Source organism: Sapajus apella, unplaced genomic scaffold, assembly GCF_009761245.1.
Source record: "Sapajus apella isolate SASKATOON/1434 unplaced genomic scaffold, GSC_monkey_1.0 scaffold26, whole genome shotgun sequence".
In the NCBI taxonomy this organism is placed as follows: domain Eukaryota; kingdom Metazoa; phylum Chordata; class Mammalia; order Primates; family Cebidae; genus Sapajus; species Sapajus apella.
In genome coordinates this window covers 646515-671738 of record NW_022436966.1, presented here as the reverse complement: position 1 = coordinate 671738, position 25224 = coordinate 646515, and the positions used below count along the sequence as shown (strand labels likewise).

At 45.9% G+C, this 25224-nt stretch overlaps 1 protein-coding gene and 1 long non-coding RNA gene across 9 annotated transcripts in view; one reads left to right on the top strand and one right to left on the bottom strand.

Annotated features, from left to right (window-relative positions):
• SFXN5 (sideroflexin 5) overlaps nucleotides 1-25224 on the bottom strand; it is a 129117-nt gene that overhangs the window by 80842 nt on the left and 23051 nt on the right. For 7 of the 8 annotated variants that reach the window (XM_032291734.1, XM_032291736.1, XM_032291735.1 and 4 more), the window contains exons 3-5: nucleotides 19765-19842; nucleotides 1455-1481; nucleotides 793-847 (exon numbers count right to left, since the gene is read on the bottom strand). In XM_032291734.1, coding sequence (XP_032147625.1) covers nucleotides 793-847; nucleotides 1455-1481; nucleotides 19765-19842 — 160 coding nt within the window. Of the gene's footprint in view, nucleotides 1-792; nucleotides 848-1454; nucleotides 1482-19764; nucleotides 19843-23761; nucleotides 23786-25224 lie in introns of those variants that run through there. The other variant, XM_032291740.1, reaches the window with a different exon arrangement.
• LOC116560433 overlaps nucleotides 16473-25224 on the top strand; it is a 12443-nt gene continuing 3691 nt past the window's right edge. Inside the window, exons 1-2 of the long non-coding RNA XR_004272969.1 lie at nucleotides 16473-16545; nucleotides 16722-16726. This is a non-coding gene — a long non-coding RNA (uncharacterized LOC116560433). The remainder of the gene's footprint in view (nucleotides 16546-16721; nucleotides 16727-25224) is intronic.

The following is a 25224-nucleotide window of genomic DNA, read 5'->3' as shown; positions in this document are numbered from 1 at the left end:
TACTCTCCCATCCCACCCTCATCACTCAAGATGGGTGCGTCCCACTGCACTGAGAATTGGCAAGGAGGAGGCATCAGCACACCCATGAGTGTGACTCTGCAGTGACTCTCAGAACCACTGGGGAGATAAGCATGCCGGCCCAGCTCGTATACATGCCAGTGCTTTCTAAGCCCTAGAGCCCACATATACACAGCTGCCTCTTCAGTGACCACAGGACTTCCTGGGGTAGGGATCTTGTCTCCCACACTGCCCACTGATCTCTACAGAACAGGAATCCCACCTTCTGTATGTGTACAGCAGTGCATCCATTCTGAAGGGAAGGGAGAGCTCATTGCAGGATCAGAGAACAGAAAATTAAGCTGGAGACCGGCTGCCTAAAAGGGGTAGGGCAGGGAGCATGACTTGGAAGGAAACAGCAGGTCATGCATGGATAAGAGATGGGGAATGACTTGTAGAAGCCAGGGCTTGCTTATGGAGGCATCATTGAGGCTGTCCTAGTGGGTGCTGAGTGATGTAGGGTGGGTAGTGGCAGGGACAACCAGATTCACCTGTGGAAGCTCCGGCTCCACCCCAACTGTTCATGCAGAAAAGGCGGGCAAGCTCCATAGAGGATTCTGAGGCCTGGCCAGCATCTTGTACGGTTGAGCTGAGGTGAACAGGTAGGTGCAAATGTGGCCACAATCGTGACAGGCTGTGTCCCATCCTTAGGCCAACACATCTGGACGCTCCTGGAGCTGTGAGTGGAATAAGCACCCCAGGCTGACCAGAACCAGAAAGGCCCCAGGAGCTTACCTGACATTCTGAAGGGCATGAAGATCTTCTCATTGGTGTCCGGGTGTAGAATAGCCTGGCAAAAGCGAGAACAGAGAATGGGTGGGGACAGGGATGCAGGGAGGGGAAAGGGGGAAGAAGAGGGAGGAGGAAGAAAAGCAGAGGCATTAGGGGAGGAAGGAGGGAAGAGGACAATTTCCCTGGGAAGATTCAGACACAGTGGCTGTATGTTGCCTTGTCGTCAATTAGGCCTTTACACCACTCAAGGCAAGAGAATACCAAAACATGGGCCATAAACAGACAGCACCCCTCCTCCTGACTTATCCTAAAAGCTGAATGTAGGGGAGAGCAAAAGTCCATGGGGAATGGGATTGTGTCTACCTTACAGGCCCTCTACCCCCATGCCTGGCACATGGTAGGCACGTAAGGATTTTGTGGACAAAGCCCTGTCTCTTCCCGGAGCTCAGAGAACCCAGGGAAAGGCCACTCTGGCCTGAGCTCCAGGCTTCACAGACTCTGGCCCTTGGGTGCTCAAGGAGGAAGAAGGGGTGAGGGGGCTAGGGGCAAATGTGAGAGCGTGGAAGAGCCATGGGAGGAGGTGCTTCCACTAAATCCCTGGGACAGGGCAGGGTGGAGTCCAGGATAGCATGAAGAAGGAAATAAAGAATCCAAAACTGGATTACCTGCTTGATTTTCTGTGCACTCCAGAGCTGGAAGAAAGAGAGAGAAAGGAAAAAGAAAACGACAAAAATTAAAAGCACATATCGGTTTAAGGTTTCCCACCCATGTTTTCTAACCAAGGGATTCAGCTCCAAAAGCATAAGAGGCTTAGGCTGTCCCTGCCAGCCCACACTGGGCAGTTGTCCTATCCCGGAGGTGTGGCATCAGATAGTAAGGGCCAGAGAGGCCCCAGAATGGCAGAGCTAGGGGACCTCAGGTGGATCAATTAAGCCAGGGGTTCTTGACTCTGCCTGCACTCAAGAATTCCTTGGAGAATTTTTTCAGCATTTTCCTAAAGCTCCCTAGTTGACTCTAAGTCATAAGTAGGTAAAAACCTCTGATTTATTAGTTTAATAAACTAAGTAAAAAAAAAAAAAACCTCTGATTTAAATGAAGATACTTCAACTGTCTCCCAGAATCACTAGTGGCAGCATAGTATATACAATTTCTTCAGAGATAGCCTGGATTCCCTGCTGTGCCACTTCTACCTCTCAGCCTCAGTTTCCTCATCTGTGGAATGGGCATAATAGCCACGCCTCTAACACAGAGTCATTTAAGAGGTGAATGGGAAGCTCTCAGAGCAGTGTCAGCACAGTATGTGCTTATAAGTGCTTATAAGTGCTTACTGTTGTTGGCAATATTAGGCTTGCTGTTATTATAAGAAGGCTGTAGGGAGAAAAAAGTTCCTTTCAAACGATGATGAGGTTGTCTCTTTCCAGCACAGAGACAGGTTGGAGAAACAGAATAATTTGTCAATCCCTTCAAATGACCTAAATACTGTATTGCATTGAATGTAAGACACCACTGATCCTAACATACACTATTATGTACCACATACAAAAGAAAACTATCATGTAATATCAAGACCCCCATCAATTAAAAGACTCATTTCATTTTACAGATATTATAATGTGATAAAGTAGGCCTTTTCAAATCAAAGAAACATGGTAAATAAAAATTTACACTGTGGGCTGGGGGCCAGGCACAGTGGCACATGCCTGTAGTCCCAACACTTTGGGAGGCCAATGCAAGAAAATCACTGAGCCCAGAATCAGTCTACCCTCGGCAACAAAGGGAGACCCCACCTCTACAAAAAAAATTTAAAAATTAGCGGGCATGGTGGTATGTGCCTGTGGACCCAGCTACTCAGTAAACTGAGGCAAGGAGAACACTTGCACCCAGGAGGTAGAGGCTGCAGTGAACCATGACTGTGGCACAGCACTCCAGCCTGGATGACACAGCGAGACCCTGTCTCAAAAACAAAAAATAAAAAATTTACACCATGGGCAAACCAAAGGCTGGTATATTTTTTTAATGGAGTAAGAAGGCTATGGGGATAGAAGAAATATACAGACAGCAGCTGATGTTTAAAGTTTTATAATAGAATGGTTGTTATGCCTCATGTATATGGCAATGTTGGTCATCTGGAACATAAATTAAGCTGCAGAAGTTAAGAAGGCTACTGGGTAGTAAAAATAGATGTTATAAAATTGATACATTAAAGTTGATGCATTTTACTCACAGCTGAGTCCCTCAAACCTTACTTCACAGCCTAATTAACTCTTATTTTAGACACATTTCCAACACACTTGATTGTCTGCTATTCCAGACCCAGGGAGATTAGAAGCAGTTGATTTAAAAAAAATAATAATTGGGGAACAGAGAGGGGCTGATGAGAGAAAAGCCAAAAGCAGAATCACTTCTAGCACAAAGGTTAAGTGAGAACCTAACAGCAAAGAGATTATTTAAAAAAAAAAAAAAAAAAAAGTAAATAAAAATAAAAGTCTGATCCTCCCCTCTCTGCTCAGTAAGCACCCTCCTGAAGTGCACCCTCAAGTCTGGGTTCTGTCCCTGGTGCCACCCAGGCCCTGTGTACAGACTTCTAACACCCCACACCCTCCCCCTCAGTCATAACCTTCTGCATCCTCTCCCCTCTGGATTCACAGTCAGGCCACTCAGAAGCAGGAACCGGCTCTTCAGCACTGTCTCCTAGCACGTCCCATCCCCACAGGGCTTAGCACACAGTAGGTGCTCAATACGTGCCTCATGAAGGAATATCACCTTCTAAAACAGACGTATACCCTAGACTTAAGTTGGCTTTGGTAAGGCACAGTGAGGCCAACGCACAGTTTCATCTCCTTTTCTTATCAAATCCTCGATAAAAGAACAGCAAAAGAATAAACCAGCTGAAAACCCCCTCAGGGAGGAAGGGGACAAGATAGCAGGCGGAAGATGTCACACATCTTTGAAAGGTGGTGAGCTGATGAAGAGGTGAGTGGTCGGCTGTGCTGCAGAGGGTGGAAGTGCCCCCCACATGCTCAGTGGGGAGTGAGTGGGCTCAGCCCAACTAGACGCTCCAGATACTGCAAAGGTACAGGCGGCAGGGCCAGAAAACAGGGAGAGAGGTTGCAAATGTCCCTGTGCACGGACCAGGAAGGGCCAAAGTCCCCACCCAGGTGATGGAGGTTTATTCTCCAGAGAAGTTGAATCAGCACAGCCCAGACATGGTCACAGGCACAGGGGGACCAGGCAAGGGTCTGAGCGCTGAATACAGGTCTCTGAAGGAGCCCATTTTCATCCAGCTCCCAGGACACCAGGATGTAGACACCTTCTCCAGGGAAACAGAAAGGCTCCCAGAGAAATGACCCACTAAGAAGGCTGGATTCATGAACAGGCCATTAGCACAATGCTGAGAAGGAGGTCCCCAGTGGTCTGATACTGTGTGGTTGCTTTTTTTTTTTTTTTTTTTTTTTTTGAGACAGAGTCTCACTCTGTCACCCAGGCAGGAGTGCAGTGGCATAATCTCGGCCCTCTGCAAACTCCACCTCCCAGGTTCAAGTTATTCTTTTGCCTCAGCCTCCTCAGTAGCTGGGATTATAGGTGTGAGCCACCTCACCCAACATGGTTGCTGTCTTGACTTTAATACAGGCATTGCCACCTAAGGACATTTTGGTCAATGACAGGCCACATATACAATAGTGGTCCCATAAGATTACAAGAGAGCTGAAAAACTCCTATGGCCTCTGACCTCGTGGCTGTCCTGAAGTCACAGTACAATGCATTACTCACATTTGTGGTAATGCTGGTGTAAACAAATCTACTGCATTGCTGTCTAGCACCTATAATTATGTATGGTACACAACACCTGACAATAATAGACAGTGTTACTGGTTTATGTTTACTATGCCACGCTTTTTATTATTATTAATACTATTATTATTTTTGAGACAGAGTTTGAGATGTTCTTGTTGCCTAGACTGGAGTGCAACGATCTTGTCTCACTGCAACCTCTGCCTCCCAGGTTCAAGTGATTCTCCTGCCTCAGCCTCCTGAATAGCTGGGATTACAGGGGGGGGCGTGTCACCACAACCAGCTTATTTTTGTATTTTTAGTAGAGATGGGGTTTCACCGTGTTGGCCAGGCTAGTCTCAAACTCCTGACCTCAAGTGATCCGCCTGCCTCAGCCTCCCAAAGTGCTGGGATTAGAGGTGTGAGCCACTGTGCCCAGTTACTTATTATTATTATAGAGTGTATACCTTCTACTTATATTAAAAAAAAAAAAAAAAAAAACTGTAAAACAGCCTCAGGCAGGCCCTTCAGGGGGTATTCCAGAAAGAGGCATACCTATCATAGGAGATGACAACTCCAGCATATTACTGTTCCTAGAGACTTTCCAGTGGGACAAGATGTGGAGGTAAAAGACAATATTAATGTTATTGACTGCATGTAGGCCTAGGATAATATGAGTGTGTCTTACTTTTTAACAAAAACATTTAAAAATTTTAAAAAAGTAAAAATGTTTAAAAATAGAAAAGAGCTTATGGACAAGAATTTTTTTGTACAGTTGTACAGTATGTCTGTTTTAATCTAAGTGTTATTACAAAAGAGTCAAAAAGTTTTAAAAATTTACAAGTTTATGAAGTAAAGTTACAGTAAGCTAAGGTTAATTTATTTTGAAGAGAGAAAAATTTTTAAATAAATTTAGTGCAGCCCAAGGATACAGGTTTATAAAGTCTACAGTAGTATACAGTCATGTCCTAGACCTTCACATTCACAGAGCACTCACTAACTCACTCAGAGCAACTTCCAGTCCTGCAAGCTCCATTCATGCACTCATGGTAAGTGTTCTATGAAGGTGTACCATTTTTTTTTTTTTTTTTGACAGGGTTTGCTCTGTCACCCAGGCTGGAATGCAGTGGTATCATCACAGCTCACTGCAGCCTCCACCTCTCCAGCTCAAGTAATCCTCCCACCTCAGCCTCCTGAATATCTGGGACTAGCTGGGACTACAGCTACTCTCAGCTACTGTAGTCCTGGGAGGGTGCCCTGGCAGTCTGCATTTATGGGCACACAGGTGTGTGCCATCACACTAGCTAATTTTTTGTGTGTTTTTGTAGAAATACGGTCTCCCTATGTTGCCCAGGCTGGTCTCCAACTCCTGGGCTCAATCAATCTTCCCACTTCAGCCTCCCAAAGTATTGGGATTACAAGCATGAGCCACCCTGCCCGGCCCCATCTTCTTAATCTTTTATATCGTGTTTTTACTGTACCTTGTCTATGTTTAGATACACAAATACCACGTGTTCCAATTGCCTACAGTATTCAGTACAGTAACATGCTGTCCAGGTGTGTGGCCCGGGAGCAACAGGCTAGCTAGCCCATACAGCCTAGGTGTGGAATAGGGTAACATGCTGTCCAGGTGTGTAGCCCGGGAGCAACAGGCTAGCCCATATAGCCTAGGTGTGGAGCAGAGTAACATGCTGTCCAGGTGTGTGGCCCGGGAGCAACAGGCTAGCCCATACAGCCTAGGTGTGGAGCAGAGTAACATGCTGTCCAGGTGTGAGGCCCAGGAGCAATAGGCTAGCCCATACAGCCTAGGTGTGGAGCAGAGGAACATGCTGTCCAGGTGTGTGGCCCGGGAGCAACAGGCTAGCCCATACAGCCTAGGTGTGGAGTAGGCCCTACCATCTAGGTTTGTGTAAGTGCACTCTTTGATGTTCCTATAATGACAAAATCACCTAACGATGCATTTCTCGGAACATATCCCTGATGTTAAGTGAGGCATGACTGTATCTTTATCTTTGAGTTTGCACTTTATAAGTTAAGCCCAGTGGAACAATGCAGCATGTGCTGGCGGCCTAGAGCCTCAGCTCACACGTGGTCCTGCCTCCCACTGTCTCAGCCACCTCCCTGAACTGGGTTCTTGGCCACCCAGAGGCTGCTGCACCCTCTACTCCTGTCAGAGAGCTGGGCACAGGGAGGACCATGCAGGCCCCATGCACCAAGTTGTGAGGCAGAACTCTGGGTGCCTGTGAGGGTCTGCACTTGTCCCACAAGTGTCCCCTGTGGCTAAGGAAGAAAAACATTAAATAGCAAATAAAAAAACACCTTGCCAGGTAAGAGAAAATGAGGGGAGAGAAAGAACTCAGAAAGGAAGGAAAAGCTTCTTTCTGTTTTTTGAACAAGGGTCTTGCATTTCTATTTTGCATTGAGCATGACATAGTCAGCTCCGCCTAGAAATACTGATATTTGGAGGACCCCAATGAAACAGATCATTGCTCAGTGAGCCTACACATGTATACATAGAAAAGGAATTCTGGAAGAAAAAGGAAATCTGAGGAAAGGAGACAATGCAGGAACTAAAGAACATTTTAAAACACTCTACCATCTTCAGAGCAGACAGACATGAGGATACAATGAAAAAGAGAGAGGGGACAAATCCTGGCTCTATCACTTACTGCATGTGTGGCCCTGAGCAAATCACATTGCCTCAGTGGCTGGTTCTCTATCAGTAACATGAGTTGTTGTAAGGGAGGGTGCCCTGGCAGTCTGCATTTATGGGCACACAGCTAAGCCTATACTTCCCAGCCTCCCCCACAGTCAAGTGGCCTCCTGGGACCAGGTGCTGGCTAATGGACTGTGGGTGGAAAGGACGTTTGCCTGTTCCAGGCCTGTCCCCGGAGCCTCCCGCAGAGGATCCAGTGGAGGACAGTCAGGCACTAGAAGACATGAGTGAAAGGGGGCATCTTGGCATCATCTTTGGCCTCTGCCGGGTCCCCGAGTTGCAATGGAGTCAGAAGTGAATGAGAAACAGACCTGACTGTGTTCAGCCCCCGAAACCTGGGTGTTATTTGTACTAACATTTGGCTAAATCTGACTAACACTGAGCGTTAAATGACATATGTATATATAAAATATTTGACTCATAGAACGTGCTCAATAGTTTTGCCTAAAATAGAGGGAAGCAATTCAAATGAGCAGTATTTTTTTCAAGGATTTAATCATCTTTCAAATTTTAACTTCATCTCTATTGTTTTATCCCCCAAATGCCTGGGAGGTAGACAGATGCTCTTTAGACTAGGTAAGGCATCTCAGAGAGACTACGTGACTAAGCCAGGGCCCCAGGGGCCAGTGGCAGGATGGAGACAGGCATCCAGGCCTCCTCATCTGGGTCTCCCCCGCACTGGAGCGCATCAACATCTGAAGTTGGCCAGAGTTACTTATTCACTTATTTAATCCCCTCAACAACCCTAGGAGGTTGGGATTAATATATCTCCCATTTTTATAGATGTGAAAAGTGAGGCTCAGAGAGATTAAGTGACTTGCCCAAAGTCCCAAAGAAGACTGGGCGCCATGCCTCAGACGTGTAATCTCAGCACTTTGGGAGGTTGAGGCAGGCAGATCACTTGAGCTCAGGAGTTTTGAGATCAGCCTGGGCAACATGGTGAAATCCCATCTCTAGAAAAAATACAAAAATTAGCCAGGCGCAGTGACGCATGCCTGTAGTCTCAGCTCCTTGGGAGGTTGAGGCCGGAAAATCACCTGAGCCCGAGAAACGGAGGCTGCAGTGAGCTGAGATCATACCACTGCCCTCCAGCCTAGGCGACAGGAGTGAAACTCTGTTTCAACAAAACAAAACAAAACAAAACAAAACAAAACAAAACAAACCTAAAATCAAAGAAACAAACAAAACAAAACAAAAAGTCTCACAGCACTGGGATCTGAACCCAAGCAGTCTGGCTCCAGAGTCCCTACCCTTAACTAGCACATGCCTCCATCTCTTAAGGGTAGCTTACCACTGCACTGTTCTGCCCCTCAGTCACGTCATATATTTTGGAGATCTTTCCACATCAGTGCACAGAAAACAGTCTTATTCTTCCAACCAAAACCCTTGAATGAATAAACAAATGTGTGTGTGTGTGTGTGTGTGTGTCTGTGTCTGTGTGTGTCTGTGTGTTATTGTTGTTGTTGTTGTTGTTGTTGTTGTAGAGACAGGATCTTGCCTATGTTGAACAGGCTGGTCACGAATTCCTGTCATCAAGCAATCCTCTTAGCTCGGCCTCCCAAAGTGCTGGGATTACAGGTGTGAGCCACCCTGCCCAGACTGAATATTTTATAAACTGTCTCCTATTGATGGACTTTTAAGCTATTTCCCATTTCTCATTGTGGTAAAATATACATAACAAAATTCACCATCTTAACCATTTTTAAGAATACATTTCTCTGGCGTTAAGTATGTTCATATCATGGGCAGCCATTACCACCAACCATCTCTAAAACACCGCCAGCTTCCCCACCTGCAACTCTCTACCCATTAAATGCAACCTACGCATTCCTCCCTTCTCCAGCTCCTGGAAACCACTGTCTGTTTTCTGTCTCCATGACATTCACTACACTAGGTATCTCATATAAGTGGAATCACACGGTACTTATTCTTTTGTGGCTGTCTTATCTTTCTATTACAAACCATGCTCTGGTGAATTTCACTGAAGTTATTATATTGTGAGCATTTAAAGAAAAAGGATAAATTATGCAGCTATCTCTGGCATAATACAAAAGAAACCAATGATTAGGGAGGGAAAATGGGCAACTGGGGGAGAGAAAAAGGGAGAGGTTTTTAAAAAAAAAAAAAACCCTATTTTTTTAATATCTTTAGAATTCTGTATCTTGTTCATACATTACCTACTTTAAAATATTTGTTTAAAAATTAAAGGTAGCTACTAGAAAAATATAATAGAAGATGCACAAATTCCAAACCCTTTATTAACCCTTATGGCACAGACCACAAACTATCCAATAAAATCTACCTCCTGTTGTCCATAGTCATGGAACAGAAGCTGGCAAGTAGCTGGCACGCTACGCATTTCCCATCCTCCTCTGCAATGAGGCTTGCCCCATGTGGCTGAGACTCTTAGTGGCATCTGAAGGGAAGTAATGTGCCTTTTCCAGGCCAGTGCCTCCCCCTCCATGCTTTCCGTCCCCTTGCTGTGAGCCGGCGCAAGAATGTGGCTACAGCCCAGTCTCAGCCATGAAGATGGCACAACACGCAAAGAGATGGTAGAGAAAGGTGATGGAAGGAGCCTGGGTCCCTGAATGATCCTGTGGAGCGGAGCGACTTGCCCACCTGGAACTTGAGCTGTTACACAGGAGAGAAATAAACTGTCTCATTTAAGCTAGTGCATTTGGGGATCTTTTTGTTATAGCAGCTAGTATCACTTTAACTAATATAATTCATTTGGGGTTATAGGAAACTGCCTCCAGTGAGATCAGGGAAAGATTTCCAGGGAAGAAAGAAAGAAATGGAAGCTAAGGTGGTGCGTGAGGCTCTTTTTGGGGCACTTGACAACACACCAGCCTCAGAGGTTTTGGGGTGAGGTGGGAGGAAGATCTCCATTTTCAACAAATATTCCTAGTCATGATCTGATCTTGTTTGGGCTGATCCCATCTCCAGGTTGCAGTGACAACAGTCAGGATCATGGACTTTGACCCTCTCTCAGTCACTAACTTACATAGTCTGCCTGTGTAAATTACCTCACAGCTTAGACTTGTGCTGTTTTTAAATTAGGCAGAAGCGGGGACAGGAGGTAGAAGCAAGTCTCTCCAGGGCCCTTTCCAGTCCTGTGATGTATGATACTAGGCCCAGCTTAGAGGGAGAACAGGACAAGGACTCAGGTCTGACTCCTTGGGTCTAAGCTTTTCCCTGGGACCTGCTGGATTAAACGTTGACTTTAAGGGGTTAAATGTTGGATGCAAAAATGTCAGCAGGGAAGGTACCACCCACAAGCCAAGAGTTGGTGGCTAGTTTGAAGTTTTACAAGCCAATCCTGTGAACAAGTGATAGGGGAGGATCATCCTGGGATGTAAAAAGTTCGATGAGAGGTCAAATGAGGTGCAGTGGACAGGCCATCCACACTGGGAATCTAGGACAGGGAGCCTGCAGCATCCTCTCACTAGACCACTGAAGCATCTCCACTTTAAACTACAATTCCTGCTTAAGACCTGATCTCGTGTGGGCTCAGCCCATCTCCTCTGTGCCTCTGCTGAGCATAAAAACATGCAGCTTTGATCCCTTGGGACTTACTGGCTCCAACAACAAGTCAGTGTGGATATGAGACTTTGAACCTTGCTTGATTTCTCAACTCGATGAATGAGGACAAGGAGGAGATGTGGAGAAGCAATCTGGGTGAGAGGTGGCTGGAAGATCCCAGAAGTTGGATAATTTCAAAAACAGCCAGCATCTCGGCTGAGCTGCCATCTGAACCTATCTGAAGTTCGGTGCAGAGTCCAAGCGAGGGGTAGAGCACATTCATCAACTGGGCTTCTCGGCCAGAGCAGGGCACATCCCCAGCACCCAGAGGGAGGAGGAAGGGCCCAGCCCCACCCCCAATCTGGCTCACTCCCCTTCCCCTCTGCCTCCTTCCAAGCTGCTTCTCCAAACCTCCCAAGGCAGCAAAGACAGAGCCTATTTAAAACAACCTCCAGAAGGTAATTAAACAGAGCCTGAAGGGGATCCTTCTGTAAGGCAAAGAATGCCTCCATAAAACAAACAAAAAAAACTTCCTAATTTATCAGTTGGGCCAATCACATTATACCTCACCATTAATTTTGTAACCATGGTTACTCCCAGGTAACATGTACCTTTTGCAAGTCTATGTCGGGTGAGGGTACCCCCAAGTCTACAGATTCACGAAAGAAGAGACTCTTTGCCCAGTTCTGCAGCATGGCACACAGCAGTAGTTGCAACTTCCCTATACATGCAGCTTGTTTCTATACAGACTCGGGTTTAAATTCTAGATCTCCCACTTGCTGGCTGTGTGATTTAGGGCAATGTACTTAATCTTTCTGAGCCTCCTCTTCCTCATTTGTAATATGAGGATGTGAATACTTTGAAGGTTACTGTGAAAATAATTCATTTATTTAACAGATTCACTTATTTAACAAATATTTACTGAGCATCTAGTATGTGCTGAGCACTGTTCTAGGTGCTAAGGATACATCAGTCACAAAAAACAGACCAAAATCTCTGCTTTTGTAGAGTTTACAGGGTTGCACAGACAGATAAACAATAAGCAACACAAACAATAAATAAGCAAATTCTCCGACATGTTAGAAGGATATGTGCTTCCGGAAACTAGGGAAAACAGAACAGGGTAAGAGGATAGCGATTGTGAACTGGTAGCAGAGATGGAGATTACAGACATAAGGTGGTTAGGGTGGGTCTCATTGAGGTGATATTGGAGGAAACACTTGAAGGAGGGAATGAATCAGGCAGCTATCTAGCGAGAGATTGTTCTGGCAGACAGAACAGCCCGTGCAAAGGCCCTGAGGCAGAAGTGGGCCTATCTGGCAGGTCTGAGAGACAGCAAGGAGGCCGGTGTGACTGGTGTGAACTCAACAGGAGAGAGCAGTAAGAGACAAGGTCAGAGAGGACTGGGGGCTTTGCAGGCCAGGTTAAGGACTATGGCTTTTACTCTAAGTGCAAAAGAGGAACACTATTTCCACTAGAGCAGTGATTCTCCACTAGGGGTGGATTTTGCACCCAGGGGACATTTGGCAACATCAGGAAACATTTTTGGTCATCATGACTGGGGAGGAGACGCTACTGGGATCTAATGGGTCAAAGCCAGGCATGTTGCTGAACACCCTGAGTACACTGGACAGCTCTTGCAAAAAAGAATAATCTGGCTCCAAATGCCAATTGTGCCAAGTCTGAGAAGCCCTAGAGCAGAGGAACAAACAATGTCAGTATAATTTCACAGATCACTCTGTTTGCTGTATTGGCAATGGACAAAGGGACCCAGCTAGCATGGGAAGATCATCCGGGAGGCCACTTCAGGGACCCAGCCCACAGATGCATCTACAGCACTCAGTACGACACCTAGCACATCATACAAATGACTTAGCTTACACTCATCACTTGTCTGTTCTGTGTTATCAGTTAGGGCCACGCTGGGGCTGGCCCAGAGGGGAAGGGTGCTGACCAGGATAAACAGGGCTTGATGCTAGGAATAGGGGTAAGACTAATGGGTCAGCCAAGCCTTCCCTTCAGCATCTGACAAACTTGCTGACACCCACAGAAGACTTGGGGCACAAGTATTTTTAAGCCTCTAGTATTTGCTCAGCTATTTTCAGCAAAGCCCAAACACAGCTGACCCCATTTCCTTTCTGCCAGAGAAGACTTGGAGGATCTCTGGCATCCCAGCAACTCCTTCTCCTAGGCAGGTCACAGACAGAAATCCATCCTGCATGGGGGCTCTGAGCAACCCACACATTCATTATGCAGGGTAGGCACTTATGAAAGGTTGGCTGGTTCCCGACCTCTGAGGAATGTGGAATGATGGACAAGTCCCACCACTCAGGAGCTACAGTGGTTCCTAGTAACCTGCTCACCACACTCCCAATCACTCCAGTCGCTTCCAGGTTGGTTTCTGTAATAGCACTTACTCCTTCCAGTCCACTCTGGCACTGCCACCGACTAATCCTACCACAATACCACGGTCATGCTACTCCCTTGCTCAACAGCTTTCAGTAGCTTCCTCTTACCCCATACAACGCATCCAGCATCTCTGCCTGGTTTTCAAAGACTTTCACAATCTGGCCTGTACCCTCCAACTTCCTTCCAGCTTTCTCTCTCTTAACTATTTTCTCTCTGTCTCTCTTACTTCCAGAAGATGTCTCTCCCATTAGATCTAAGAGGCTCAGTATCAGATCCCTACCCACCACATACCAGCTATGTGACCTTAGGCAAATAATGCAACCTCTCTGAGTCTAAGTCTTCTTGCCTGCAAAATAGGGTTGATAAAGGGTGTACCTACTGACAAGTTTATGTGAAAATTAGCTGAGCTAATATGTGCAAAGTGCTGGTACTTATGATACAATACCCGGCACTTCAAAAGCATGCAGGGAATAGTGGCTCGCCATGGGGAGGGGGTCTTCCATATTTAGCTCCACCCACCTCCATCCACACCAAACCATTCTGGCAAAGCCCCAGCACATACAAGTGTACAGATCAGAGTCAACATTCAGAAATTTAGTTGGCTGTGTCCATGCTTACATTTTTGTGCACACTATGGCTTTGTTTTTTTTAACTGATAGCTACAGTCCTTATTAGGGTTCCTAGCTCATCAAATTTTTACCTGCTAAACCCAAAAGGTAAATTATACTCATTTTTATTTTGTCCTAGGAGCCAGTGATTCATTGATATAGCAACCTTTTTATTTTTTTGAAACAGTCTCGCTCTGTCACGCGGGCTGGAGTGCAGCGGCGTGATCTTGGCTCACTGCAACCTCCGCCTCCTGGGTTCAAGCAATTCTCCTGTCTCAGCCTCCCTAGTAGCTGGTACTACAGGCATATGCCATCACACCCGGCTAATTTTTGTATTTTTAGTAGAGACGGGTTTTTACCATATTGGTCAGGCCGGTCTTGAACTCCTGACCGTAGGTGATCCACCCACCTCGGCCTTCAAAGTGCTGGTATTACAGGTGTGAGCCACTCCACTCAGCTGGTATAGCAACGTTTTAACAAGGTAATGGTCCTGGAGAGAGCAGGCACACACAACAGAAGACCAAACCAAGGCCATCAGTAGGGAACAAACTATTGATACATTTGCGCACACCTGCTGGTGAGCTGTTGTACCTGGAAGGCAGGTTATATGACAAGTTGGGTAGCAAAAGAGAGTGTCACAAGTTAATCAGTCCCGCCCACAACGTCAGGATGGCCTGCAGGCCTCGGGACCCAGTTGCAGGTTTCTAGCCCACACACCTGCAACAGCATTAGAGCAGCCACAGAGCCCAGGTGCAGGCGAGGCTGCTGTCCAGACTGAGACCAAGAACCACCCAGGCTGCTTCAGATGAGCAGGGCTAGCCTGGGCCAGGAAGAGCAACAGTTAATTATGAATTGCTAAGCCTCCCCAAGCCCTGAGCTGCCATGTCACCACCCATCCCCTCTGTTCCTGTGTCTGTGGAGGCCAGAGGAGGGTGTAGATTGGCTGACTGAAGACCAGGGAGGGAAGCATTTGTGAGAGCTGGTGCTGGGGGAGCCAGGAGGCTGGGGGAAGGGAGGGAGAGGGAGGATCTGCCTCTAGGGGTCCATAGTGGCAGGCTCACACCTAGAGCACTGTGCTACCCAGCCACCAGATGGACACTGCAGGCATCACCAACAGGAGCCAGAATCGGGAAGCACAGCTAGTGCCAAACCACCCCCCAGTTCCCCTCCTCCCTAGCTCCCTGGAGGCACATGGGGGCTTTCAGGACAGAAAACAAAAGAGGCCCAGGAAACAGGACAGGCAGCTTTAAGCTACTGAAGGGAGCAAAGAGGAGGAAATGTGGCTTCATTCTCCAAACTATGGGAGCTGGAAGGGATCCCGAGAGGCCAACCTCAGCAAGAAAGGGGCAGAGCGGAGCTTGGGCCTGGAGCAAACACAGGGTCAGGAGGGCATAGAGGCAGGATCTAACTCTCACAGATCTGAGAAAAACACGAAAGGGGCTGGGGACTGCTTCGGCCTGGATAGGGTGGGGCACCAGGTCACACCGTCCAGGCTCTTAGGTGCTCATGGTCAGAGAGAAGTCGCACTGCTAGGGAAAGAGGAGATCACAGCCCACCCTCCTGGCTGACGGCTGCCCATGACTCAGCATGCAGTGTACACGCCTTCAGGTGAGCCCTGTGTAAGCAGGCACTGCAAGTCTGTCACTCCCTCAGGGCTCTGCACAGTGGCATCTGGCCAAGGTGCTGCCTCCACTCATGTATCTGCCCTCCATTCCCATCACCATGTTCCAGTCTGGCACATTCGCCCATTCCCTCCTGCAGGGTCTTGCTCCCTCTACCTCTAGCAGAGTGTCTGCCTCCTCGCCTGGACCACCTCTACCCGCTCTTCACCAGCCCTGTCAGCCCTCACATCTCAGGCAAGAAACTTCTTCCAGACGCCCCGAGTCTGGGAGGGTCACCCCTTCCATAGCTCTCCCACGGTATCCTGTGCTTTCACTGTCACTGCCTGGTTTCTGGTGGTGCAGATTAAGAACCTCATCCAGCTTCCCACCTGCTCTATTTCCCCAAGCCCTACCCTCACATCTGGTCCAAAGTGACAGATAGAAGAGAAAAAAGGTAAGAAAACCTACGTGTCAGCCTACAATGCCTAACATTTGACTAAAAGAAGTTCCAGAAAGAAAGAAAAAAATGATGAAAGCAATTAAAAATTTTGCCAGAACTGAAGACAGGAGTCTTCAAATTGAAAGGGGTCATCAAGAATCCAAAATGATACATTTTAAAAGAAACAGCATTGTGGAATTTCAGAAACAAATTTCACAGATAAAGAGAAGATCCTAAATATTTCCAAAGAAAGAAAACAGACCGCAAAGAATCAGGAATGAAACGGCATCAGGTTTTTCAACAGCTATATTGGAACCCAGAAGAAAATAGCGCAATGGTCTTCAAAATCTGAAGGAAAATGATTGTCAACCTAGAATTTTCTCCTCAGCCAAACTGTCAATTAAGGCTGAGTGCAGAATTATAATTTTTCAGACATAAAAAGACTCAAAACTTTCTTCTCATTTACCCTTTTTCTGGAAGCTACTAGAAGAGGTGTTCCGCCAAAATGATGAAATATACCAAAAAAAGGAAGACCTGGAACTCGGAGGTAGGCCCCAGAAAGAAAAATTTCGGGAAAACAAAAACTCAAAGACAGAAATCTTCAGATTGAAAGGACTGAAAATACAATCATGCATCACTTAACGACAGAGATATGTTCTGAGAAATGCATCATTAGGTGATTTCATCATTGTGCAAACAGCATACAGCGCCCTTACACAAACCTAGATGGGCAAGCCTGCTACACACCTAGGCTACATGATAGGTATAGCCGACTGCTCCTGGCTACAAGCCTGGATAGTATGTTACTATACTGAATATACAGGCAACTGTAACACAATGGTGGATATCTGTACACATAAATATAGTGATGGTTCAATAAAAATATGGCATATATGATAAAAATTGGTCACCTGCATTGGGCACTTACCATGAGTAGAGCTTGCAGGACTAGCAGGTGCTATGGTGAGTCAGAGTGTATCATGGGTGAATGTGAAGGCCTAGGACATTACCGTACAGTACTGTAGACTTTATCAACCCTGTACACTTAAGCACACTCATTTTTTTTTAAATAAAAAATTAGCCAAGTGTGGTGGTATGTACCTATAGTCCCAATTACTCGGGAGGCTGACATGGGAAGATAGCTTAAGCCCAAGAGTTTGAGGTTACAGTGAGCTACATCCCCCACTGCACTCCAGGACTAGGTGAAAGAGCAAGATCTTGTCTCTTTAAAAAAAAAAAAAAAAAGTATTATTTACTCAATAAAATGACCCTTAGCTTACTGTATCTTTTTTACTTTATAAAATTTTAAATTTTAACTTTCTGACTCTTTTATAATACTTAGCTTAAAACACAAATACGTTGTACAGTTGTACAAAAACATTTTTCTTTATGTCCTTATTCTTTATATCCTTATTCTATAAGTTTTCTATTTTAAAATTTTCAACTTTTTTTTAACTATTTAAACTCTTAAAACTAGCTAAAAACTAAGACACAAACGCAGGCCTGCACAGGGTCAGGATCATCAAGACATCTCCAGGCAACAGGAATTTTTCAGTTCCACTATCATCTATTTTTTTTTTGAGACAGGGTATCACTCTGTCACCCAGGCCGGAGTGCAGAGGTGCGATCTCGACTCACTGCAACCTACAGCTCCCAGGTTCAAGCGATCCCCTCAACGCCCGCCTCAGCCTCCCAAGTAGCTGGGATTACAAGCATACAGCACCATACCTGGCTAATTTTAAAATTTTTATTAGAGACAGAGTTTCGTCATGTTGGCCAAGAGGGTCTCAAACTCCTGACCTCAAGTGATCTGCCTGCCTTGGCCTCCCAAAGTGTTGGGATTATAGGCATGAGCCACCATGCTGGGTCCCCATTATCATCTTATGGGACCACTGTCATATACGTGATCCTTTGTTGACCAAAATGTCATTATGTGGTGCATGACTGTATCGAAAGGCCATGGAAGGGTACAGTGGGAGTGAGAGATAGTACAAAGCAAAGTATGCCAATGAAAAAATCTGAGGTAGTTATTAACCCCAGATAAAACAAATTTGAAAAAGAAACATAATCATGATACAGCCAGTCTGACTATGCAGTAAATGTTATTTCTATAATTGTAACAACATGAAGACTGAATATGTATAGGCCCCAAAACCATGATAACTATTTCAAGAGCGGGTATGGATGGGGGAAAGAAGTGTGTTTAGAGGACTGGATGATGAGAGCTGAATCCTCAACTACCATAATAGATAATCCAAAAAAACTAATTGAGAAATAGAAGTATAGATAAGCATATTCATCTGAAATATAGACTACAGAATTCTATCTGAAGAACAGAGAAAAGTACTTGCTCCTAGGAAACAGGCATCGGAACTGGGGAGGGATGGGAAGCATATACTATTTTTCCTTACAAGCACTATTTTTTTTATTTTATTAATTTTTGAGACAGTTTCGCTTTGTTGCCCAGGCTGGAGTGCAATGGTGTGATCTCAGCTCACTGCAACCTCCACCTCCCAGGCTCAAGAGATTCTCCTGCATCGGCCTCCTGTGTAGCTAGGATTAGAGGCACACACCGACACACCCGGGTAATTTCTTTTGTATTTTAGTAGAAACAGGGTTTCACCGTGTTGCCCAAGCTCTTCTCGAACTCCTGAGCTCAGGCAAACTGCCTGTCTCTGCCTCCCAAAGTGCTAGGATTATGGGTGTGAGCCACCGTGCCCGGCCCCTTATAAGCATTTTAGTACTATTTGACTTCTTGAATTATGTACACACGACTTTGAAAATATTTAAATTAATGTTTGAAAAAGTTGTTTGTTTGTTTGTTTGTTTGTTTTGAGACAGAGTCTTACTGTGTCGACAGGCGCCAGGCAGGAGTGCAGTGGCATAATCTCGGCTTACTGCAACCTCCGCCTCCCGGGTTCAAGCAATTCTGCCTCAGCCTCCTGAGTAGCTAGGACTATAGGCGTGTGCCACCACACCCAGCTAATTTTTGTATTTTTAGAAGAGACGGGGTTTCACCATGTTGGCCAGGATGGTCTCGATCTCTTGACCTTGTGATCCACCCGCCTCGGCCTCCCAAAATGTGAAAAAGCTTTTGAAATAAAGTTAATGGGGTCGGGCGCGGTGGCTCACGCCTGTAATCCTAACACTTTGGGAGTCCAAGGTGGGTGGATCACCTGAGGTCAGGAGTTCAAGACCAGCCTGGCCATCATGGTGAAACCCCATCTTAACAAAAAAAAAAAAAAAAGAAAAGAAAAGAAAGAAAGTAAGTTTATGAACAAAAACATAGACTTTGGCACATGAACCATCAGTCTCTGTAATCATTGAGTACTAAATTCCCTTACCCCTCCACAAAACAAAACACAATCTTCAACATTTCAGGTATCTCTAATTCAAGTTCCTACATGATATTAAAAAATAAAATGACAGTATACTAGCCTAATCCTCAACATTCTCCTGGATCCTTCCCACCCTTAACCTGAATTTTGAACAGTGGTATGCTAGTTTAATAATCTGTTCTCTGGAGAAAAAGTCCTGATTTGTTGCATTTGCCAACTTCTATGGTAGAAATACTCCAATCATGGCTGATTTCAAGCTCCCACTGTGTTGTCCCTGAATGTGGAATTGGCAAGAGATGCACACAGTCAGCTCTCGGAAGCCAGTGCAAGCCGGCCTCACCAAGCCACTGCCTTTGGGCCACCCTAGTCTTATCAGCCTCCATGTTTCCACTGGACCTGGAGCACAGGAGAGATCTGGCCATCTCCAAAGAGCTTTTAGTCCACAGCGGTACGTACCAGCAGAAGTAGATACTGGAGGAAAGAAGTGGTTCTGGCTGCAGGGAAGGGGTTGTGAATGTATCATTCTCCTTCCCTTCCCCACTGGCCATCCTCCCACCTCCCACAGGGTTACCTGTTCATTGGTGACCCCCGGGCGCAGGGTCCCATGCTTATAGTCCTCCAGCAGCTGCACAGCCTCTCTGAGACGTCTCTGCAAAAGAAAGAAAAGAGACATTGAGAGGCACAGATCCAGGGCTCCTGCAAATCTTTCTTTTGTGGGATTACCTCAGTATCAAATACTGCCAGCAAAAAGTGTTGGGCCTGCCCTCGGTTCATGGGATACACACAAAATAATAAAGAAATACCACCTAAATGTTCTTACTTGGCAGTTTAAAAAGTGAAGTAGAGCGATGTGTGCTTCCATGGTCATCTCTCCAAGATATTTTGTTGAGTGAAAAAGCAAATGGCCCAGCAGTATGATGCTGTTTCTTGTACCAAATAAACAACACACATATATAAAACAGGATTTCCTATGTGAACATTTATATGTATATGTCAATGCATCAGAAAAGCCCTAAAAGGAGAGCAACCAACCTGGTGGCTGGGATTACCTCGGGGTAGAAGGAAATGGCCAAGACTTGGCAACGGCTGTCAGAAGGAACTTTAATCTTAATTAACATTGAAAGCTTTTAGGCTGGGTGCAGTGGCTCATGCCTATAATCCCAGCACTTTGGGAGGCCGAGGTGGGCAGATCACGAGGTCAGGAATTCAAGACCAGACTGACTGGTGAAACCCCCGTATCTACTAAAAATATAAAAATTAGCTGGGTATGGTGGCACACCCCTGTAACCCCAGCTACTCAGGAGGCTGAGGCAGAAGAATCACTTGAATCAAGGAGGTGGGGGTTGCAGTGAGCCAAGATCGCACCACTGCACTCCAGCCTGGGCAACAGAGTGAGACTGTCTCAAAAAAATAAATAACAGCAAAAACAATAAACACAACAGTGATAGAAGGAAGCTCATACTAAGGTCCAGATGAGCGACCCAGACACCAAGGAAGCCCGAATAGGGGAAGAAGCCCAGTGAAGCTGCCCTGTTCCCCTTTTGATGGAGAGATGAGGCTGGCTAGGCATGGGAGTGCAGAGACCTCAACATAGGCCCCTTAGTCTAAAAGAAGAATGCAGTCTCAGGAAGGGCCCTCAGTGGGGCAGGCAGGATTTTCTGAGCTGGCTGACGGAGTGGAAAATGAACAGCCAACCCAGACAAACCAGTGAGGTCACCCTTGACCCCTCAGGCCTGCATGTGAAGCACCCGCATGTGAAACACTGTGGTGGCCAGCACTGGTCTAACCCAGGCCTGGCCCAAGACAGAACCGTAGGCAGTCTGGGGGCCGAGAACATTTTTCTTACTTGGAATAGCTTGAAGACTGAAAAGTACTGTCCCTTCCCTTCCAAATATGGAAGGGTCCCGCAGTTCCTAGATTCCAAAGAGCCCCTGCTTCCTAGGTACTGTTCATTTCCAAAGTGGAGATAGCTTTGTAGTTGTTTTTATTTTTTCCCCATCGTACAAGTAATTCATGCTGTTTAAAGAAAATATCAGAAAAAACATGAAAAAGTACAAAAAGTAATCTTAAACATGTAAACACACCCCTGAGATAACCACTCCAAAAGTGAGGATGATTTTCCTTCTAGACATAATACGTTTATCAACAAAATTGGATCGTGTTATTTGTTTTAACTTGCTTAAGGTCACACAAATAGCAACTGGATGATTTAGCGTTTGAACCGAGTTTAGTCAGACCCCTCTCTGCACACCCCACCACACACCCCCTCAATACCCCTAAAGCCTCCTAGTGATGCAGTGAGGCGCCCACCCTTAAGCCTGCCCCTCCCATCGTCTCAGTCTCTGCGGAACTGGACAATGAATGCTCTACTTTCCAATGCTGAATGGTGAATAGCACCGTGTTCTCATTATTTTTCCCACTCTAGGGATTCTCCTGAGTTCCTATAACAACCTGGCCAGATTCCATCTCACTTGACACAGTCATCAAAGGGAGCCCTCCTGCCAAAAGAATAAAATCCAAAGAGCCCTAATCTTGGCAAAGGGCATGGGTTGAGAATGAGATCCAAGGTTCCTGCAGACAAATCTGAGGGCCCAGGACAGAAGGAAAGTGGAACCTGCTTTTCTACCTCTGAGAGCTACAGCCTGGCCTTGGACCTTAGGAAACCTCTGTCAAAGGCTGAGGGGCTGGGGCTCCAGGCCTGTGGGACAGGCAAGGCCCCAGGCCACCTGTCTGGAGAGGGCACTGTGGCCTGGCTGTTCTAGGGGCTGGTGCCCCCGCTTCAGAGAAAGGGCCTATATCATGGACACTTGGGGAATGAGAGGAGAGCCTCCCTGTTTAAACATGTCCCTGGACTGTGAGGCTCAGCAGAAGGGCCTGAGTATTTGAAGGGTGGGGAAAGGTAGGTGGCAGGGTGAACTCTGCAGGAAATCTTTTCAACCAGGAACAAACAGGCACCAGCCCCTGAACACAAAGGCTGTGAGCGATCCAGCTGGGGGTAGCGGGAGGACACAGCCCAGTATGCTGCTCCCAAACACTACTCCATCGCCAGCCTGCCAGCAAGTTTCACCATGAGAGTCCCTTCGTTTATTTGAGAGGAGGGTGGTCTCCAGAAGATCCCTCTGGAGGGCCTGCACCCGGGAGGTCTGCTCCAGCGGAACAGAATTTGAACAGAGAAGAATCCTGGCCCCACTGGACCTGCCTCAAGGCCCTGAGTGAGGGGGAAGGGTGGGAAGAGGGCAGGATACCTCAACGGAGGGAAATGAGGACAGAGGGACAAGGAAGAAAAAGAGGCACAAAAAGGAAAGCTAAGGAAGAGTCATTGGAAGCAAAGCCCATCTCTTCTTGGGGAGACCGTGCCCTGTTCACATGGGATGTAGATAAGATTACTTCTCCGCAGGTCCACATCCGAGAAACATGGGGGCCATTCCCTCTCTGAGAAAACGGGGGCCAAGAGGGAAGGGTACTTCCTTGCCCAATATCACGTGGGTGAGTGACACCTAGAAACCACAGGAAACCTCACCTCTATTTCCGAGCCATTTCCATGAACCATCTGCACAGAAGAACCTGCTATACTCACACCTGTGACCATCTCCCAAAGAAACCTCAGCAATACCTGAAGCCCCCCAGAAATGATGGCCTCTGAGGCAGGGCACTCCAAGTGAAAAAACAGTCTCTTTACTCTCAAAGCTGAGCCCAGCCTAACATAGAAAAAACAGAGAACATGCTTAGAGAGGAGGCAGGTATAGCTGAAACATGGGCCATTTCAGGCAAAGTTTGGGAGCCCAAATGCTTACAGAACTAAAAAACTGTGGGGTGGTATGGGGGTGAGGAATTGGCAATGGGGCATGCAGGATGGCAGAGACGTTATGTTCCACCATGCCTTGATGGTTCAGTAGCTATTCTCACTGGGCCAATCTTGCACCGCCGAGGGCAGGGCCGTGCATCCTTACCAAGGCTTGACCATTACTAGAGTCACCTCCAAGCAGTGGGTCTTGAAGGCCAAAGGTAAGTTATGCGCAGGCAAAGTCCCAAGCCTTTCTCCTGTCTTCCCTCAACCATCCCAAACTCCGTGTTCCCACCCAGTAGTCCTAGAACCCCCAGGGTTCTACCTGTCTGCGCTGGGATGGGTCCTTGGCTCCCATCAGCCAGGAGCCCACCCTCTGAGAGACCCAAAGAAGGGGAACCAGAGACACATGGCTTTCCCTGCCCTGACCTCTAGTCACCTTAGGAGGCCAGGTGAGGTAAACTGATACAGTTCTAGCAGCATGACAGGTTGCACATCCCTTCAGGAAAGAAACCAATCCACCTATCCCAAGAACTCTGAATACGACCATGGCTTCCAGCCTGGCTACCCTACTCTTGGGAGTTTATTCTAAACAGTAAATTTAGCAAAAACTACAAGTGATATGTTGGCTGGGCGCAGTGACTCATGCCTGCAATCCCAGCACTTGGGGAAGCCGAGGCAGGCAGATTGCCTGAAGTCAGGAGTTCAAGACCAGCCTGGCTAACAAGGTGAAACCCCATATCTACTAAAAATACAAAAATTAGCCAGGTGTGGTGGCACATACCTGTAGTCCCAGCTACTCGGGAGGCTGAGGCAGGAGAGTTGCTTGAACCTGAGAGGTGGAGGCTGCAGTGAACTGAGATTACACCACTGCACTCCCGCCGGGGTGATAGAGCTTGACACCATCTCAAAAAAATAAGTGATACATCTAAGACTGTTTTGTGCAAGAAAGCAAAAGATAGGAAACAATCTATCTGTTAGACCAAAAAGTGTAATGGGATGATTATTTACGCTACAAAACTTGATTTTTAAAAATAATAAAGACTTGGTGTAGTCCCAGCTACCTGTGAGGCTGAGTTGGGAGGATCTCAAGCTTGAGAGGCTAAGGCTGCAGTGAACCATGATCGCTGACACTGTACCCCAATTTTTTTTAAAGTTATAAAGACTTAGAAATGAAAATAATAAAAAAGTACGTGTTCAAGGTCATAACTGCCAAAATGTATGCAGATGGACAAGAACTTGAAGGATACTGACAATGGGTATGTTTTAAATTTAAAAATTCCATTAAATGTTTTAAAGTTACACTATCCAGTGCTGTCTAAAATACATTTTTTTCTTTTTTCTGTTTTAGCTATTTTTCCTTTTCTAGAATACATTTAAATGAACATCCTCACTTGCTGCTATTGGGAGTATAAATATAAAATCTTGGTACAGGTTGGTACAATTTGCAGGACAATAATATGGTTTGGCTGTATCTCCACCAAAATCACACCTTGAATTGTAATAATCCACAGATGTCAAGGACTGGGCCAGGTGGAGATAATTGAATCATAGACGCAATTTCCCCCATACTGTTCTCATGGTAGTGAATAAGTCTCACGAGATCTGATGGTTTTATAAATGAGAGTTCCCCTACACAAGCTCTCTCGCCTGCTGTCACATAAGATGCGACTTTGCTCCTCATTCAGTTTCCACCATGATGTGAGGACTCACCATGTGGAACTAGGAGTCCATTAAATTTCTTTCCTTTATAATTATCCAGTCTTGGGAATATCTTTATTAGCAGCATGAGAACAGACTAATACAGTAAATTTAGAAATATTACCTAAAGTCTTTCATCTGGATATTCCACTTCTAGAAATGCATCCAAAGGAATTAAAGGAAGTACAGTGAGATTTTTGTCCGAGGATATTTATTGCAATATTATTTATGAAAAAGTCTTGAAACCACCTAAATGGTCAATAGAGAAAATAAGTTATACAGAATAACCACGTGATGAATTATTGTGCAGTTAAACACTTTGAAACATTTCATGACATGAAAAAATGTTCATATACTCATAAAGTATATACTATAGGTATGCATACCATGGATATCCATCTCTATATAAATAACCATGTATGAATCTATGTATCATATATATAAATATCATGCATATGTGCATGATTCCCTATATTTAAATAGAGATATAGATATATTCATATTATATCGTCATCCCAATTTTTTTTTTTTTTTTTTTTTTTGAGA